Source organism: Rana temporaria, chromosome 8, assembly GCF_905171775.1.
Source record: "Rana temporaria chromosome 8, aRanTem1.1, whole genome shotgun sequence".
Classification (NCBI taxonomy): Eukaryota; Metazoa; Chordata; class Amphibia; order Anura; family Ranidae; genus Rana; species Rana temporaria.
In genome coordinates, this window is record NC_053496.1 from 171,016,030 (window position 1) to 171,034,456 (window position 18,427).

The 18,427-nt window shown below is 49.6% G+C and overlaps 1 protein-coding gene across 1 annotated transcript; it reads left to right on the top strand.

Annotated features, from left to right (window-relative positions):
* The first annotated feature begins 82 nt into the window (after positions 1-82).
* On the top strand, positions 83-6,524 carry LOC120909353 (zinc finger protein 16-like). The gene is made up of 2 exons (XM_040321104.1): positions 83-330; positions 3,657-6,524. The coding sequence occupies exon 2, from the start codon at positions 3,743-3,745 to the stop codon at positions 6,407-6,409; it is 2,667 nt and encodes an 888-aa protein (XP_040177038.1). The 5' UTR covers positions 83-330; positions 3,657-3,742; the 3' UTR covers positions 6,410-6,524.
* Positions 6,525-18,427: the final 11,903 nt, after the last annotated feature.

Genomic DNA, 18,427 nt, shown 5'->3' on the forward strand with positions numbered 1-18,427 from the left:
GGCTACAACAAAATGGCGTCCCCCTGAGTCGAGGACTCCTTCCCTTCTTCACTTTGGATAACTTTTGAAATTCAATTCCACTGAACGTCAGAGGAGAGACAGTCACATTCCCTTCTACCCTGTGTGCTATTGGTTTGTCTTCGCTCTGCTAATGCAGACTCCGCTTTAGGAAAAGAAGAACAACTTCCGGTCTACAAGAAAATGGCCGCCGAGCTTTAGGATTCCTGCCTCAGTGTGGTTCTGGCGGACATTTTGTTGTAGCTCAGCGATGAGAGCTTTCTGAAAAGAGTGTTGTAGTGGTAGCTGGAGAGTGTGTCCAGTGAGGAGGAGGTAATAATGTCTTCTTATAATCTTATTATGAGATATGGTGGAGGAGGATGTGAGATGAAGGAGGGGGTCATGGGACTGTGTAACGGGGTCACTTGGTTCTCCAAGAGAAGCTGGCACTGCAGCGGGGCGAAGGTATCGGAGAGGGCAAGAAGCTGTTGCTGGAGCTGCTAAAATTTTAGGGTATAGAACAGCTGACGGAAAAAAAGTAAAGAACGTGAGTGGATTTTTAGAAACAATGACGTCGGCGGCTCCCTGTAAGGTGATTAAGGATGAGCTCCGGCGTGTTCGAATGGTACACGTGCAGAGCCCGCCAGGAAGTGTGCACGGCGCTGCGCTAATCACAGCCAGGGAGACATTTCCCGATCTCTGCAGCCGAGCATTGGGAAATGTCTCCCTGGCTGTGATTAGCGCAGCGCCGTGCACACTTCCTGGCCGGCTCTGCACGTGTACCATTCGAACACGCCGGAGCTCATCCTTAAAGGTGATATATCTCTATGATTTATCAAGTGAGGACAGGTACACTTTAAAGTGATCCTGTCTGGTCCCCCGCTTGGTTTCTTCCTCCAACCGTTACATCACCACATAGGGATTGGAGGAAGGAACCATGGCACGTAGTGGGGGACGCAGGACTCAGCAGTGATATAGGGGTCAGAAGAAGCAACCATGTCATGTGGCGGGGGACACAGGACTGAGGTTGGAGGAAGGAACCATGGCACGTGGCAGGGGACGCAGGACTCAGCAGTGACCTAGGGGTCAGAGGAAGTAACCATGCCAGGGGGCGCAGGTCTCACATTGGAGGAAGGAACCGTGGCACGTGGTGGGGAAAGCAGGACTCAGCAGTGGCATAGGGGTCAGAGGAAGGAACCATGCCAGGGGGCGCAGGACTCAGCAGTGACATAGGGGTCAGAGGAAGGAACCATGCCAGGGGGCGCAGGACTCAGGTTGGAGGAAGGAACCATGAGACGTGACAGGGGACGCAGGACTCAGCAGTGACCTAGGGGTCAGAGGAAGGAACCATGCCTGGGGGCGCAGGACTCAGGTTGGAGGAAGGAACCATGGCACGTGGTGGGGAAAGCAGGACTCAGCAGTGACCTAGGGGTCAAAGGAAGTAACCATGCAAGGGGACGCAGGACTCACATTGGAGGAAGGAACCATGGAACCATGGCACGTGGTGGGGAAAGCAGGACTCAGCAGTGACATAGGGGTCAAAGGAAGGAACCATGCCAGGGGGCGCAGGACTCAGGTTGGAGGAAGGAACCATGGCACGTGGTGGGGAAAGCAGGACTCAGCAGTGACATAGGGGTCAGAGGAAGGAACCATGCCAGGGGGCGCAGGACTCAGGTTGGAGGAAGGAACCATGGCACGTGGCAGGGGACGCAGGACTCAGCAGTGACCTAGGGGTCACAGGAAGTAACCATGCCAGGGGACGCAGGACTCACATTGGTGGAAGGAACCATGGCATGTGGTGGGGAAAGCATGACTCAGCAGTGACATAGGGGGTCAAAGGAAGGAACCATACCAGGGGACGCAGGACTCACATTGGAGGAAGGAACCATGGCACGTGGTGGGGAAAGCAGGACTCAGCAGTGACATAGGGGTCAAAGGAAGGAACCATACCAGGGGACGCAGGACTCACATTAGTGGAAGGAACCATGGCATGTGGTGGGGAAAGCATGACTCAGCAGTCCCATAGGGGGTCAAAGGAAGGAACCATACCAGGGGACGCAGGACTCAGGTTGGGGGAAGGAACCATGGCACGTGGTGGGGAAAGCAGGACTCAGCAGTGACATAGGGGTCAGAAAAAGGAACCATGGCATCTGACGGGGGACGCAGGACTCGGGTTGGAGAAAGGAACCATGGCACGTGGTGGGGGATGCAGGACTCAGCAGTGACATAGGGGTCAGAGGGAGGAACCATGCCAGGGGATGTAGGACTCAGGTTGGAAAAAGGAACCATGGCACATGATGGGGACGCAGGACTCAGGTTGGAGTAAGGAACCATGGCATGTGGCAGGGGACACAGGACTCGGCAATGAGATAGGAGTCGGAAGAAGGAACAATGGCACATAGTGGGGGACGCAGGACTCAGGTTGGAGGAAGGAACCATGGCACATGATAGGGGATGCAGGACTCAGGTTGGAGGAAGGAACAATGGCACATTGTGGGGGATGCAGGACTCAGCAGTGATAAAGGGGGCAGAGGTAGGAACCATGCCAGGGGATGCAGAATTCGGAAGAAGGAACCATGGCACATGATGGGTACGCAGGACTCAGGTTGGAGGAAGGAACCATGGCACATTGTGGGGGATGCAGGACTCAGCAGTGATAAAGGGGGCAGAGGTAGGAACCATGCCAGGGGATGCAGAATTCGGAAGAAGGAAACATGGCACATGATGGGTACGCAGGACTCAGGTTGGAAGAAGGAACCATGGCACATGATGGGTACGCAGGACTCAGGTTGGAGGAAGGAACCATGGCATGTGGCAGGGTACGCAGGACTCAGCAATCAGATAGGGGTCAGAAGAAGGAACAATGGCACATAGTGGGGGACGCAGGACTCAGGTTGGAGAAAAGAACCATGGCACGTGGCTGAGAATGCAGGACTCAGGTTGGAGGAAGTAACCATGGCACATGGTGGGGTACACAGGACTCGGTTGTGATGTAGGGATTGGAAGAAGGCACCATTGCACGTGGCGGGGATCCAGGACCCAGCAATGACATAGGGGTCGATTGTAGAAAGAAATGTTTGGACAGCCGCACTCTGGAAAAACCTTCTCGGTTGCCTTTTATTGATAAAAGTTATCAAACACCGTACATCACAGCAAAGACGGGCATACAGCTGACGTTTCGCACTATCAATCAGTGCTTACTCATAGGGGTCGGAGGAGGGAAACATGGAACATGGCAGGGGACACAGGACTCAGCAGTGACATAGGGGTTAGAGGAACCATGGCACGTGGCGGAGGACGCAGGACTCTGGTTGGAGGAAGGAACCATGGCACGTGGCGGGAGACGCAGGACTCTGGTTGGAGGAAGGAACCATGGCACGTGGCAGGGAGCACAGGACTAAGCAGTGACGTAAGAATTGGAGGATGGAACCATGGTGTGTAGCGGAGAACACGGGGTGGAACTGTGGCACGTGGCGGGTTATGCTGGACTTGGCAGTGACATGAGGGTGGAAGGTGGAACCATAGTACACCATGGGGGACACAGGACTCGGCAGTGAGTATTGCAGGACAAGGGGGTTGGGGGGGTCTGGGCAGTTGGGTGAAATCTCATGCGGTGACAGGTCCACATTAAACCCGTCAGCTTTCTGTCTTCTCTTTAGGTGTGGAGGCATCCAGAATCTCATTGGATTCAGTCCACCATCTTCTTATTGGGAACACCGGCCAAAGAGGGACATTATTGTGAGAAATGTGGTGGACCCAAGAGGGAACTCCGACCGGAGAACTGGATCAGAAAGACCAATGTCTGACACCCCAGGAGACACGACATATAAGGGGTACATCTTGCACTAAGGAGGAGCCCTGCTCACCTGGAGGGCCTCACCCCCACCCGGACTTCTTTACACTCGCCAATCATACGCAACCTCCATTTATGCATATTAAGGAGGAACCCAGTTTAGGTGAGAAACATCTCCCCCATTCTGAAATCTCCACCTTCACCAATCATGCACAGCCTCCACTAGTGAATAATAAGACGGAACCCCCCCTACATGAAGAACACTCCCTCCCCTATGGCGACACTTGCCTTGGAATAGACAATCCGCAATATGTAACTGTTTGTGTTAAGGGTGAATCTTATGGGGAAGATCTCCAGCACCTTGACTGTCCTCCTCCCCCATTACAGTCTATATCCACGTACATTAAAGAGGAACCCCTCTCACGTGAAGACCATCTCCCCCATCCTGGCCTCTCTACAAGTCAAACACAACATCTTCCTACCCCAATTAAGGAGGAACCCCTCTTATGTGAGGACCGTCTCCCCCATCCTGACCCCACTACACATCAAACACAACATCTTCCTAACCCAATCAAGGAGAAACCCCTCTTATGTGAAGACCATCTCTCTCATCCTGACCCCTCTACACATCAAACACAACATCTTCCTAACCCAATTAAGGAGCAACCCCTCTTATGTAAGGACCGTCTCCCCCATCCTGACCCAACTACATGCCTTACGAAGCATCTTCTTACACCAATGAAGGAGGAACCCCTCTTATGTGAAGACCATCTCCCCCGTCCTGACCCCTCTACATGCCTTACGAAGCATCTTCTTACACCAATCAAGGAGGAACCCCTCTTATGTGAAGACCATCTCCCCCGTCCTGACCCCTCTACACATCAAACACAACATCTTCCTAACCCAATTAAGGAGGAACCCCTCTTATGTGAAGACCATCTCCCCCGTCCTGATCCCTCTACACATCTTCCTAACCCAATTAAGGAGGAACCGCTCTTATGTGAAGACCATCTCTCTCATCCTGACCCCTCTACACATCAAACACAACATCTTCCTAACCCAATTAAGGAGGAACCTCTCTTATGTGAAGACCATCTCTCTCATCCTGACCCTTCTACACAACAAACACAACATCTTCCCACCCCAATTAAGGAGGAACCACTCTTATGTGAGGACCATCTCCCCCATCCTGGCCTCTCCACACGTCAGACACAACATCTTGCTACCCCAATTAAGGAGCAACCCCTCTTATGTGAAGACCATCTCCTCCATCCTGACCTCTCTACACATCATACACAACCTCTTCCCACCCCAATTAAGGAGGAACCACTCTTATGTGAAGACCTTCTCCCCCATCCTGATCTCTCCACACATCATCCATCTACTCATATTAAGGAGGAACCCCTCTCAAATGAAAAAGAACAACCCCCTGCACATGCCGACGACCTGCAATATGTAACTGTTTGTGTTAAGGAAGAATGTGTTGAGGAAGAACTCCGTCACCCTGGCTGTCCACCCATCACACGCTCTGCAACCACATACATTAAGGAGGAACCCATCTCATGCGAAAAGCATCTGTCAAATTCCAATATCAATGCTAAAAAGAAAAAGATGCAGAACGTTCTGCCACCTAAACTTCACCAGCTGCCTTCTACAAACAAGGCAGACGGGGAGCCACGGTTGGCTCTTGGTGGACAATCTCCCAATCTCACTGAAGGGCAGAATGGTGGCACGGCCACAAAGAAACAATTGGAATGTACGGAGTGTGGGAAAGTTTTCCAGAGGAAGTACCAATTGGTTGAGCACTTGAGGCGGCACTCGGGGGAGCGACCTTACCAGTGCACCGAGTGTGGCAAAGGCTTCGTCAGGAGGAGCCACCTTCAGACGCACTTTAAGAACCATTCCGGGGAGAAGCCTTTCCAGTGCCCTGAGTGCGATAAGCAATTTATCCAGAACTCCGAACTCTCCGCCCATTTACGAAGGCACCGGGGAGAGAGGCCATTCCCTTGTCCAGAGTGTGGGAAGTGCTTTGCCGCCAACTCCCACCTCGTCACGCACTCACGGACCCACACGGGCGAGAAGCCGTTCAGGTGCTCAGAGTGCGGGGCCTGCTTCCGGACCAACGGGCACCTCAGCCAGCACAGGAGGATCCACGCTGGAGACAAACCCTTCAAGTGTTCTGAGTGTGGGAAAGGCTTCCTGTGGAAAGGGCAGCTTGACATCCATCAGAGGAGCCACACGGGAGACAGGCCTTATGAGTGTCCCGACTGTGGGAAACGATTCGCCGCCAAGTACAAGCTGGACGCCCATCAACGATCGCACACCGACGAGGCACTGAGGTGCGCCCACTGTGGGAAGGCCTGTCGGGATAAGGAGACCTTAATCGTCCACGAGCGGGTCCACACGGGGGAGAAGCCCTTCGGATGCCCAGAGTGCGAGAAGTTCTTTTCCAGCAACGCGCTCCTTATGTTACACCAAAGGGTTCACACCGGAGAAAAACCTTATCAGTGTCCCGAATGTGGCAGGAACTTTGCTCAGAGTTCCACTTTACGTCGCCATCTTGCTGTACACCGAAAGAAAACGCAGGAACTGAATTCTGTGCAGATTTCATCTTCCTGATGAAGTGGATTGTCTGATTGCCAATAATTCATTTGGTCCAACATGCAATGCTTTGAAAAAGTATTCACACCCCTTTGAAATTTTCCACATTTTGTCATGTTACAACCCAAAACGTAAATGTATTTTATTGGGATTATATGTGATAGATAGTGGCGCAACGGATCACAGTTGATCCGTGATCCGAACGGGTCACCCCCTTCGGATCGGCACACACTGTGATCCGCGGATTGCCGCGGCTCCGGAGCTAGGCCGAAGCCGCGGGCTTTCCTAATGTTATGGCCGCGGCTCCGGAGCTAGGCCGAAGCCGCGGCCTTTCCTAATATTATGGCCGGAGCCGCGGCCATAACATTAGGAAAGGCCGCGGCTTCGGCCTAGCTTCCAGAGCCGCGCCCATCTTGGTACACCCGGCGGCGGCCCTCCTCTGTTTACACTCACGGAGGAGGAGGAGCCCGCACCCGTGGGACACACCGCTACACACACCGGGAGTCCTACTACTGGGGGTGTCTGTCTGCACCGACAAGGGGGGTCTGTCTGCACCGACAAGGGGGGGATCTGTCTGCACCGACAAGGGGGGGGGTCTGTCTGCACCGACAAGGGGGGTCTGTCTGCACCGACAAGGGGGGGATCTGTCTGCACCGACAAGGGGGGGATCTGTCTGCACCGACAAGGGGGGGATCTGTCTGCACCGACAAGGGGGGGATCTGTCTGCACCGACAAGGGGGGGGATCTGTCTGCACCGACAAGGGGGGGGGTCTGTCTGCACCGACAAGGGGGGGGGTCTGTCTGCACCGACAAGGGGGGGGTCTGTCTGCACCGACAAGGGGGGGGTCTGTCTGCACCGACAAGGGGGCTCTGTCTGCACCGACAAGGGGGGAGGGGGTCTGTCTGCACTGACAAGGGGGAGGGGGTCTGTCTTCACCGAGAAGGGGGTGGAGAAGTGGATATTACAGTGGGGGGGGGGGGAATGTGGATATTACAGTGGGGGAGAATTTTTTTTTTTTTGATGACCTGAAAAATGATCCGATCCGTGACTCCTGATCCGAGGAACGATCCGAACCGTGAGTTTTTTGATCCGTTGCACCCCTAGTGATAGACCAACACAAAGTGGCACATAAATGTCAAGTGGAAGAAAAATGATTAATGGTGTTCACAATTTTTTTTACAAAGAAATATCTGAAAAGCGTGGCGTGCATTTGTATTCAGCCCTCTTTACTCCGATACCCCTAACTAAAATCTAGTGGAACCAATTTGCTTCAGAAGTCACCTAATTAGTAAATAAAGTTCCCCTGAGTAAATAAAGTTCCCCTGTGGGTTATTTAATTTCAGTATAAATACAGCTGTTCTGTGAAGCCCTCAGAGGTTGGTTAGAGAACCTTAGTGAACACACAGCATCGTGAAGGCCAAGGAAAGCACCAGACGGGTCAGGGATAAAGTTGTAGCGAAGTTTAAAGCAGGGTTAGGTTATAAAAAAAAATATCTCAAGCTTTGAGCATCTCACGGAGCTTCTGTTCAATCCATCTTCCGAAAATGGAAAGAGTATGGCACAACTGCAAACCTACCAAGACATGGCCGTCCACCTAAGCTGGGCAAGGAGAGCATTCATCAGAGAAGCAGCCAAGAGGTCCATGGAAACTCTGGAGGATAACTATTATGCCCCATACACATGATGAGAAATTCCGACCGCAAAAGTCCGATGTGAGCTTTTGAACGGGAATTCCGACCTTGTGTATGCTCCATCGGACTTTTGAAAGATTGAGAGCTGGTTCTCAACTTTTCCAACGGAAAAGATTCCTATCAGAAAATCCGATCATCAGTTCGACGCATGCTCGGAAGCATTGAACTTAATTTTCTCGGCTCGTCGTAGTGTTGTACGTCAGCACGTTCTTGACCGTCGAAAATTCAGAGAACTTTTGTGTAACCATGTGTATGCAAGCCAAGCTTGAGCGGAATTCTGTCGGAAAAAACATCCAAGGTTTTTCCGACGGAAAATCTGATTGTGTGTACGGGGCATTAGTCGTGCACTCCACAAATCTGGCCTTTATGGAAGAGTGGCAAGAAGAAAGACATTGTTGAAAGAAAGCCATGAGTTTGGCAGTTTGTGAGAAACCATGTGGGGGACACAGCAAACATGTGAAGGAAGGTGCTCTGGTCAGATGAGACCAAAGTTTTACTTTTTGTCCCAAAAGCAAAACTCTATGGCCCGGATACAACAGAGAGCGGGCGCACATTACGCCGCCGTAACGCAAACAATGTACGCTACGCCAACGCAGCGCAGAGAGGCAAGCATGTAATTCACCAAGCCAGTGCTCCCTACGCTGCGCTGGGTTTCGAAGGCATACGCCGGCGTAGGTGGAAGTGGGCGTGAGCCATGCAAATGAGGCGTGACCCCATGCAAATGATGGTCCGAGCGCCAGACAGATACGTATCACGAACTGCGCATGCGCCAAGACATGGACGTATCCCCCTGCGCATGCTCACAACCACGTCGGAACAACTGCCTATACCGCGCCGGATCACTGCGTACGGCGTGAACGTAACCTACGCCCAGCCAGACACGTCCAACGGAAAATACGCCGTCTTGTGTTCCCTGGTGCAGACCTTTGTATGTCTGCTACTGGGTTACACCTCCTTTATGGGGAATAACTTTACGCCAGACGTAGAACTTACGCGCACTGCGTCGGGTGCACGTATGTTCGTGAATCGCCGTATTTCACTTATTTGCATATTTGAATGGCTAATCAATGGGAGCGCCACCATGCGTCCAGCCTAAATGTGTGCCCACCCTACGCCGGCGTAGGCAAGTTACATCAGCGGGATGAAGCCTGTTTTTAGGCGCATCTTAGTTTGTGGGTCCGGCGCACAATTACGACGGTGCAAATTTGCACTTACGTCTGCATATCTTGTTATACGTCGGCGTAAGTGCTTTGTGAATCCGGGCCTATGTGCCAGAAAAAACTAACACTAAACATCACCCTGAACACACCATCCACACCGTGAAACATGGTGGTGGCAGGATCATGATGCGGGGATGCTTTTCTTTAGCAGGGACAGGGAAGCTGATCAGAGTTGATGGCAAGATGGATGGAGCCAAATACTGGGCAATCTTAAAAGAAAACCTGTTCAAATCTGCAAAAGACTTAAGACTGGGCAGGGATTCACCTTCCAGCAGGACAATGACCCTAAACATACAGCCAGAGCTACAATGGAATGGTTTAGATCAAAGCATATTCATGTGTTAGAATGGCCCAGTCACAGTCCAGACCTAAATCCCATTGAGAATCTGTGAAAATTGCTGTTCACAGACGCTCTCCATCCAATCTGACAGAGCTTGAGCTATTTTACAAAGAAGAATGGGCAGAAATGTCCCTCTCTAGATGGGCAAAGCTGGTAGAGACGTCCCCAAAAAGACTTGCAACTGTAATTGCACTGAAAGGTGGTTCTACAAAGTACTGACTCCGGGGGGGCGCCATACAAATGCACACCACACTTTTTCTTTGTAAAAAAAAATGTAAAAAACATTTATTGTTTTCCTTCCACTTCACAATTTTGTGCCACTTTGTGTTGGTCTATCCCATAAAATCCCAATAAAATACATTTACGTTTTTGTCTGTAACATGACAACATGTGGAAAATTTCAAGGGGTGTGAATACTTTTTCCAAAGCACTGTAGAGCGTACACAAGGATTAGTCCTAATACGCCTGCAGGCAAAGGGGGAGGCGAGGAGAAAGCGAGTATCTGGGGGGACCAATCAGGTGGAACTTTGCCTGAGATGGGCCTGGTAACATATTCAGGGAGGATATGATGACCTAATAACGGCCCGTACAGAACACCCAGAGGACATTTGTCTGAAAGCTACACCCAGAAAAAAGGGGCGAGGCTTGATCACCAGAATTTTATATACTTTTTGTAATAAAAGATATTGCTTTTAAACCTTTATGAACGGATGTGATGTCTATGGTCAGGGCCGCTGATAAGCCAGTACAACTGGCCCTGTTGTAGCGGGCCCCCGGGCCAGCAGGGGCCCGGATGGCAACCCCCTTTAAAAAAAAAATGGCCCCAGATGACAACTCCCCTTTTTTTATTTATTTTTTATAAAAAATCTATATTTTTTTTTAATATATTTTTATTTAATTTTTTATTAAAGGGCCATTTTTTTTTTTTTTAGAGGTCCGGAGGTCCCCAGGGGTCCGAAGGGCCCCGGATGGCAACCCCCCTTTTTTTTATTTATTTTTTATAAAAAATATTTATTTTTTCTAATATATATATTTTTTATTAAAGGGCCAATTTTTTTTCCTTAGGGGTACAGGGGTCCCCAGGGGCCCGGAGATCCCCAGGGGCCCGGAATGGCAACCCCCCTTTTTTTTATAAATTCTTTTTTTTTTTATATTATTTTATTTCATAAGGTCTCCAGGGCCCCATGTGGCAAACCCCCTTTTTTTTATTTTTTTATAAATGTTTTTTATTTTTTTATTAAAGCGCCCAGAGGTCCCCAGGGCCCTGGATGGCAACCCCCCCCCCCCTTTTTTTTATTATAAATGTTTATTTCTTTATTTTATATATTTTTTTATAATTTTTTTTTTTACATTTATTATTTTTATTAATAATTTGATAAGGGCCCCCCTCCGCTTCTCAATTTCAATTTCAGACGGCAGCCCCCCCCCCCTCCCGCTTCTCAATTTCAATTTCAGACGGCAGCCCCCCCCTCCCGCTTCTCAATTTCAATTTCAGACGGCAGCCCCTCCCCTCCCGCTTCTCAATTTCAATTTCAGACGGCAGCCCCTCCCCCTCCCGCTTCTCAATTTCAATTTCAGACGGCAGCCCCTCCCCCTCCCGCTTCTCAATTTCAATTTCAGACGGCAGCCCCCCCCCCTCCCGCTTCTCAATTTCAATTTCAGACGGCAGCCCCCCCCTCCCGCTTCTCAATTTCAATTTCAGACGGCAGCCCCCCCCCCTCCCGCTTCTCAATTTCAATTTCAGACGGCAGCCCCCCCCTCCCGCTTCTCAATTTCAATTTCAGACGGCAGCCCCTCCCCCTCCGCTTCTCAATTTCAATTTCAGACGGCAGCCCCTCCCCCTCCGCTTTTCAATTTCAGACGGCAGCCCCCCCCTCCCGCTTCTCAATTTCAATTTCAGACGGCAGCCCCTCCCCCTCCGCTTCTCAATTTCAATTTCAGACGGCAGCCCCCCCCTCCCGCTTCTCAATTTCAATTTCAGACGGCAGCCCCTCCCCCTCCGCTTCTCAATTTCAATTTCAGACGGCAGCCCCCCCCTCCCGCTTCTCAATTTCAATTTCAGACGGCAGCCCCCCCCCCCTCCCGCTTCTCAATTTCAATTTCAGACGGCAGCCCCTCCCCCTCCCGCTTCTCAATTTCAATTTCAGACGGCAGCCCCCCCCTCCCGCTTCTCAATTTCAATTTCAGACGGCAGCCCCTCCCCCTCCGCTTCTCAATTTCAATTTCAGACGGCAGCCCCCCCTCCCGCTTCTCAATTTCAATTTCAGACGGCAGCCCCCCCCTCCCGCTTCTCAATTTCAATTTCAGACGGCAGCCCCCCCCTCCCGCTTCTCAATTTCAATTTCAGACGGCAGCCCCTCCCCCTCCCGCTTCTCAATTTCAATTTCAGACGGCAGCCCCTCCCCCTCCCGCTTCTCAATTTCAGACGGCAGCCCCTCCCCCTCCCGCTTCTCAATTTCAATTTCAGACGGCAGCCCCTCCCCCTCCCGCTTCTCAATTTCAATTTCAGATGCCAGCCCCCCCCCCCCCGGTTCTCTGCTCCAGGGGGCCCATGACTGAAGCTGTGTAAGGGGCCCCATAATTCCTGATGGCGGCCCTGTCTCTGGTGGTACAATGGAAGTCTGTATTGCCTCAATTATTTCCATATACATAGTCATTTTGGGATGTAGATACCATTTTTGAGCGTATAACCTCTAGCACACATTACCTTAACCGTCATAATTGCCCATGCCCTATTTCCCCATTGGTGTGGGAACGGGTGATTGGGTAAGTAAACATGGACCACCAAGAAGGAGTAATGCCTTTCCGATGAAAAAAGTCAGACATGATTTTTTCATCGGATATTTCGACCGTGTGTGGGCCCCATCGGACTTTTTCCGGTTTAGAAATTTGAACATGTTTTATTTCTTTCGGAAATTCCGATCGTGTCAAACTCTGACTGAGAAGAAAACATGCATGCTCAGAATCAAGTCGACGCATGCTCGGAGGCGTTGAACTTAATCTCTCTCGGCTCGTCGTAGTGTTTTACGTCACCGCGTTTTGGACGGTCGGAATTTGGTCTGACAGTGTGTATGCAAGACAGCTTGAACGGAATTCCGACGGAAAATTCCATCTAATTTTATCCCATCGGAAATTCCCATCGTGTGTACAGGGCATTATTGTATCCACTGACACCAATACTAGGGGTTATTATTGTGTTCACTGATGCTGGGAATTTTTGCTCCCGCTGACACCAATACATTGGTGAAAATTTGCTCCATATGTAACCAATACTGGGGGTTATTATTTCTTCTACTGACACCAATACTGGGGGTTATTATTGTGTGCGCTGACACCAATACTGGGAGTTATTGCTTCAACTGACACCTATGCCAGGAGTTACTAATAATCCCACTGACACCAATGCCGGGGGTTATTATTGCTCTCCCTGACACCAATGCTATAGGGTTATTATTGCTTTCACTGACACCAATGCTGGAGGGTATTATTAATTATACTAAATTAGAGGGTTTATTATGGCTTTCACTGACACCAATGCTGGGGTTTATTATTATCACTGACACCAATGCTGTTTTTTTCCACTGACACCAATGCTGGGAGTTATTGCTCTCACTGACACCAATGCTGGGGGGTTTATTATTACTCTCACTGACACCAATGCTTAGGGTTGTTATTGCTTCCACTGACACCAATGTTGGGGGTTATTATTAATTATACTAAATTAGAGGGTTTATTATTGTTTCCACTGACACCAATGCTGGGGGTTATTGTTTCCACTGACACCAATGCTGGAGGGTATTATTAATTATACTAAATTAGAGTTTTTTTTATGGCTTCCACTGACACCAATGCAGGGGGTTACTATTGTTTCCACTGACACCAGTGCTGGGGGTTATTATTACTGACCCCAAAACTGGGGGTTATTATTGCTGAAACCAATGCTGAGGTTTGTTATTGTTTCCACTGACACCAATGCTGGGGGTTATTATTACCGACACAAATTCTGGGGTTAATCTTGCTCCCAATGACACCAGTGCTGGAGGTTATTATTGTGTGCACTGACCCCAATACTGGGAGTTATTGCTTCGACTGACACCAATGCTAGGAGTTACTATTAATCCAACTGACACCAATGCTGAGGTTTATTGTTGCCTGCATGGACACAAATGCTGGGTGTTTTTATTGCTCTTACTTACACTGATGCTTAGGGTTTTATTGCATCCACTGACACCAATGCTGGGGGTTATTATTGCTGACCCCAATGCTGGAGGTTATTATTGCTGACCCCAATGCTGGAGGTTATTATTGCTGACCCCAATGCTGGGGGTTATTATTGTGTCAAATTACACCAACGCTGGAGGTTATTGCTGACCCCATTGCTGGGGGTTAATATTGCTGACCCCAATGCTGGGGGTTATTGCTGACCCCAATGCTGGGGGTTAATATTGCTGACCCCAATGCTGGGGGTTATTGCTGACCCCAATGCTGGGGGTTAATATTGCTGACCCCAATGCTGGGGGTTAATATTGCTGACACCAATGCTGGGGGTTATTATTGCTGACACCAATGCTGGGGGTTATTATTGCTGACCCCAATGCTGGGGGTTAATATTGCTGACCCCAAGGCTGGGGGTTAATATTGCTGACCCCAAGGCTGGGGGTTAATATTGCTGACCCCAATGCTGAGGGTTAATATTGCTGACCCCAATGCTGGGGGTTAATATTGCTGACCCCAATGCTGGGGGTTAATATTGCTGACCCCAATGCTGGGGGTTAATATTGCTGACCCCAATGCTGGGGGTTAATATTGCTGAAACCAATGCTGGAGGTTAATATTGCTGACACCAATGCTGGAGGTTAATATTGCTGACACCAATGCTGGAGGTTAATATTTTACTCCCACTTTCTCTACAGTGTAGCCCAAGACCCTTTTATGTCTAAAACATAGCAAAGGGGGAAGAGTGCCACATGGAGTCAGACATCACCCATTTTACTGACCACAAGTACTTTTTGGTCATGCCGACACAAGCTTTCATTAGGATTAGATTAAGGGTCCTTTCACACGTGCGGAACGTTTTTTAGATCAGTTTTTTATCATCAGTTGATCCGTTTTACATCCGTTTTTCATCAGTTGTCATCCGTTTTTCATCAGTTGTCATCCGTTTTTCATCAGTTGTCATCCGTTTTTTTTTTTGTTAGAACTTTATTTTTATTACATATTTTGATGAAAAACGAATGTTAGCGGATCGGATGTTAAACGGATCGTCCGCTAACATCCGTTTTTCGTCCGTTCCGTTTTTTTGACGGAAGAAAAATAGGGTTTTCTTCCGTTCAAAAAAACGGAGCTTAACGGAGACGGATGTTAACGGACGTTAGCGGATGCTCATCCGCTAACGTACGCTATCCCATTGGAAAGCATTGCAGTCCGTAAACGGATGTATGAAAAAACGGACGAACGGTCCGCACGTGTGAAAGGAACCATAGACTACAACCCAAAACCAATTTCTATCTGTTGCTTCTTCAGAAGGGGTTTGGAATTTATAGTTGACCCAGGACTGGCTCATTTTTACAAACATCAGCCAGGCAGCTGTGTCTGGGGACAGGTGGGCCCTTTCTGCCGTAACAAAGCCCCCCACTTGGTTCACACAAGGTTATTCAGCCAGAACCCCCATCTAATAGGATTTAGCGATGCAAACCTTGGCACCCCAGATGTTTTGGAACTACATTTCCCATGATGCTCGGCTACACTGCAGAGTGCATGAGCATCATGGGAAATGTAGTTCCAAAACATCTGGGGGTGCCAAAGTTCACCATCACTGTACTGGGCAATAGGTGTCACCTACTCCGGCAGGGCCGTGCAGCCTCTGCACTGAAAACCGAGCCACCAAACACCGCCAATGGCTCGGTTCTCACTCCTCCCCGAGGAGAGTGATGCTCTACTTCTCCGTGCTCATTGGAGCGCGGAGCCGTGGATCGGCCATGGCAAATATTTATCTTGCACAGCACTGTAGCACTACAGAACATGTTGGAGCTATACAGTGGAACCTCGGATTGCGAGTAACGCGGTTAACGAACGTTTCGCAATACGAGTACTGTATTTTAAAAATTCCTAACTCGGTTTGCGAGTGTTGTCTCGCAAAACGAGCATGGATTCAGGCCAAAGCAGTGTGCAGTACCGCGCTTGGCCTGAGGTGGGGAGGGGGGGCGCCAGAGCCGAACGGAAATGCAAGGAAAGACTCAGAAATACTACGTTCCCAAGCCTTTCCGAGTTGTCCTTGGGCCTTTCCGGCCGTTTACGAGGCTCTCCGGCACCCCCGGCTGCATGCGGTATTGCACGCCTTCAATGGGGAAACTCGCTTTGTTATGCGAGTACAGTGGAACCTCGGTTTAAGAGTAACTTGGTTTGAGAGCGTTTTGATTTGCGAGCAACTTTTTTTTTTTAAGTTCTGACTCGGTTTGCGAGTGTTGACTCGCAAGACGAGCAGAATCCAAGCTAAAAAGGCCTGCCGTACCTCATTTAGACTGAATTTGACTTGAATCGTGAATCGTTTTTTTATATATACCAGTGTTTCCCCGAAAATGAGACCGGGTCTTATATTAATTCTGGCTAAAAAAAACACACTAGGGCTTATTTTCAGGGGATGTCTTATTTATTTATGGTATGTACAAAAAAAATTCTCCCCCTGTCTGCTCTGGAGTCAGCATTGTGAAATTCTGTAATCCCAAAAATAAACCTTTGTTTAAAGACCTTATAAAATGATGTAATCCGTTCTGTAAAAAGATAATATTATGTGCAGTGTGTCTCCTTGTGTAACATTATTGTGGAAAATACCTTATTTACAGTGCCGCTTGCCGCTCACGTGACCCGCTGGAGCTCAAATACTGCAGAGGGAGGGACCAAGATCCACAATGACGTCAGCCCCACTCTGAGTACTGCAGTGGGTAGGGGCTTAATAAAGTTTTATTGAAAAAAAAACAGCTGACAGCCGGGAGGAGAGGAGAAGAGCTCCCGCGGGTCACATGAGCACTCAGCAGTGCTGTAAATAAGGTATTTTCCACAATAAAGTTACAAAAGGGAGACACACTGCACATTATATAATCTTTTTACAGAACAGATTACTTGTTTTTACAAGGACTTTAACTAGGGCTTATTTTTGGGGTAGGGCTTATATTGCAGCCATCCCAGAAACTCACGCTAGGTCTTATTTTCGGGGTAGGGCTTATTTTCGGAGAAACAGGGGCCCGGATTCAAGAAGCAATTGCGCCTGTGTAACCATAGGTTACACTGCGCAATTGCTTACTTGCCCCGGCGTTACGAATGCTCCTGATTCAGGAACATCGTAACGCCGACTGCAGCCTAAAATCTGCGTGGCATAAGGCTCTTATGCCACGCATATCTTAGGCTGCATTCTAGTGATGACCGCTAGGGGGCGCTCCCATTGTGCTCAGTGTATAGTATGCAAATTGCATACTAACACCGATTCACAATGTTGCGCGAGCCCTGCGTACGCAATTTACGTAGTTTCCGTACGGCGTGTTTAGCGTAAGGCTGCCCCTTCTAATAGCAGGGGCAGCCAATGCTAAAGGATACCCGTCGTTCCCGCGTCGCGATATTTGAAATTACGTCGTTTGCGTAAGTGATTCGTGAATAGCGCTGGACGCCATTCACGTTCACTTTGAAGCAAATGACATCCTTGCGACGTCATTTGCCGCAAGGCACGTCGGGAAAGTTTCCCGACGGAGCATGCGCTCTACGCTCGGCGCGCCTAATTTAAATGATTCCCGCCCCCTACGGGATAATTTACATTAGGCGCCCTTACGCAGGGCAAGTTTACACAGCGCACACGCAATTTACGGAGCTACTGCTCCGTGAATCGCGGGTAGCGCAGTAAATTTGCGGGGGCGCAGGGCAAAAACGCTGCCCTGCGCCTCCGCAAATAAGGGGCAAATCTACCTGAATCTGGGCCAGGGTGTGTGTGTGTATATATATATATATATATATATATATATATAAAAAATCGTCCAGCTCTAGTTTAAAGTTGCAGAGATATGAATTGTTATCATGGGGTACGACTTGTAATGTGACTCCAATGTCCAAAGTCGCACAAGTGTGAAAAGGGGCCTAAACGTCATCAAGCTTTCCGCTGAGGGCCCTTTTACACTTGTGCGACATTTCCTTTGGAAATCAGAGTCGCATGACAAGACCTACCTCATGATTCCCAATTATAACCATTGATAGCTGTGCGACTTCAAAAGCAGTCCCTGTACTACTTTGGTCCGACTCGGAGTTGAGTTGAGGTCTATACACAGGCATTCCCTGAAATCTCTGCAAAAATCACGCAATTTTTTTAAGTCGCGGCAGTGTGAAAAAGGGCCTGACTGCCAAGCAAAGACTAAGCAAATTACCGTATTTATCGGCGTATACCGTGCACTTTTTTACCCTGAAAATCAGGGCAAAATCGTGGGTGCGCGGTATACGCCGATACCCGCGCCGAGTTTGAATACTGCGCCGACATATACCGAGCGCAGTACACTCGGGTATAGTCGGGCAGTCTCGGCTCCTTCCGCGCTCACGTCCTAGACGTACAGGACATCAGCGCGAGAGTTGCCGAGTCTGCCCGAGTGTACTGCGCTCTGTATATGTCGGCGCAGTATTCAAACTCGGCGCGGGAAATGAGCGGGGAGGACGCGAGAACGCCGCAGAAGGACGCCGGACCCGACGAAGAGGACACCCGAAGCCGCAGACGGACGCCGGACCCGACAAAGAGGACACCCGAAGCCGCAG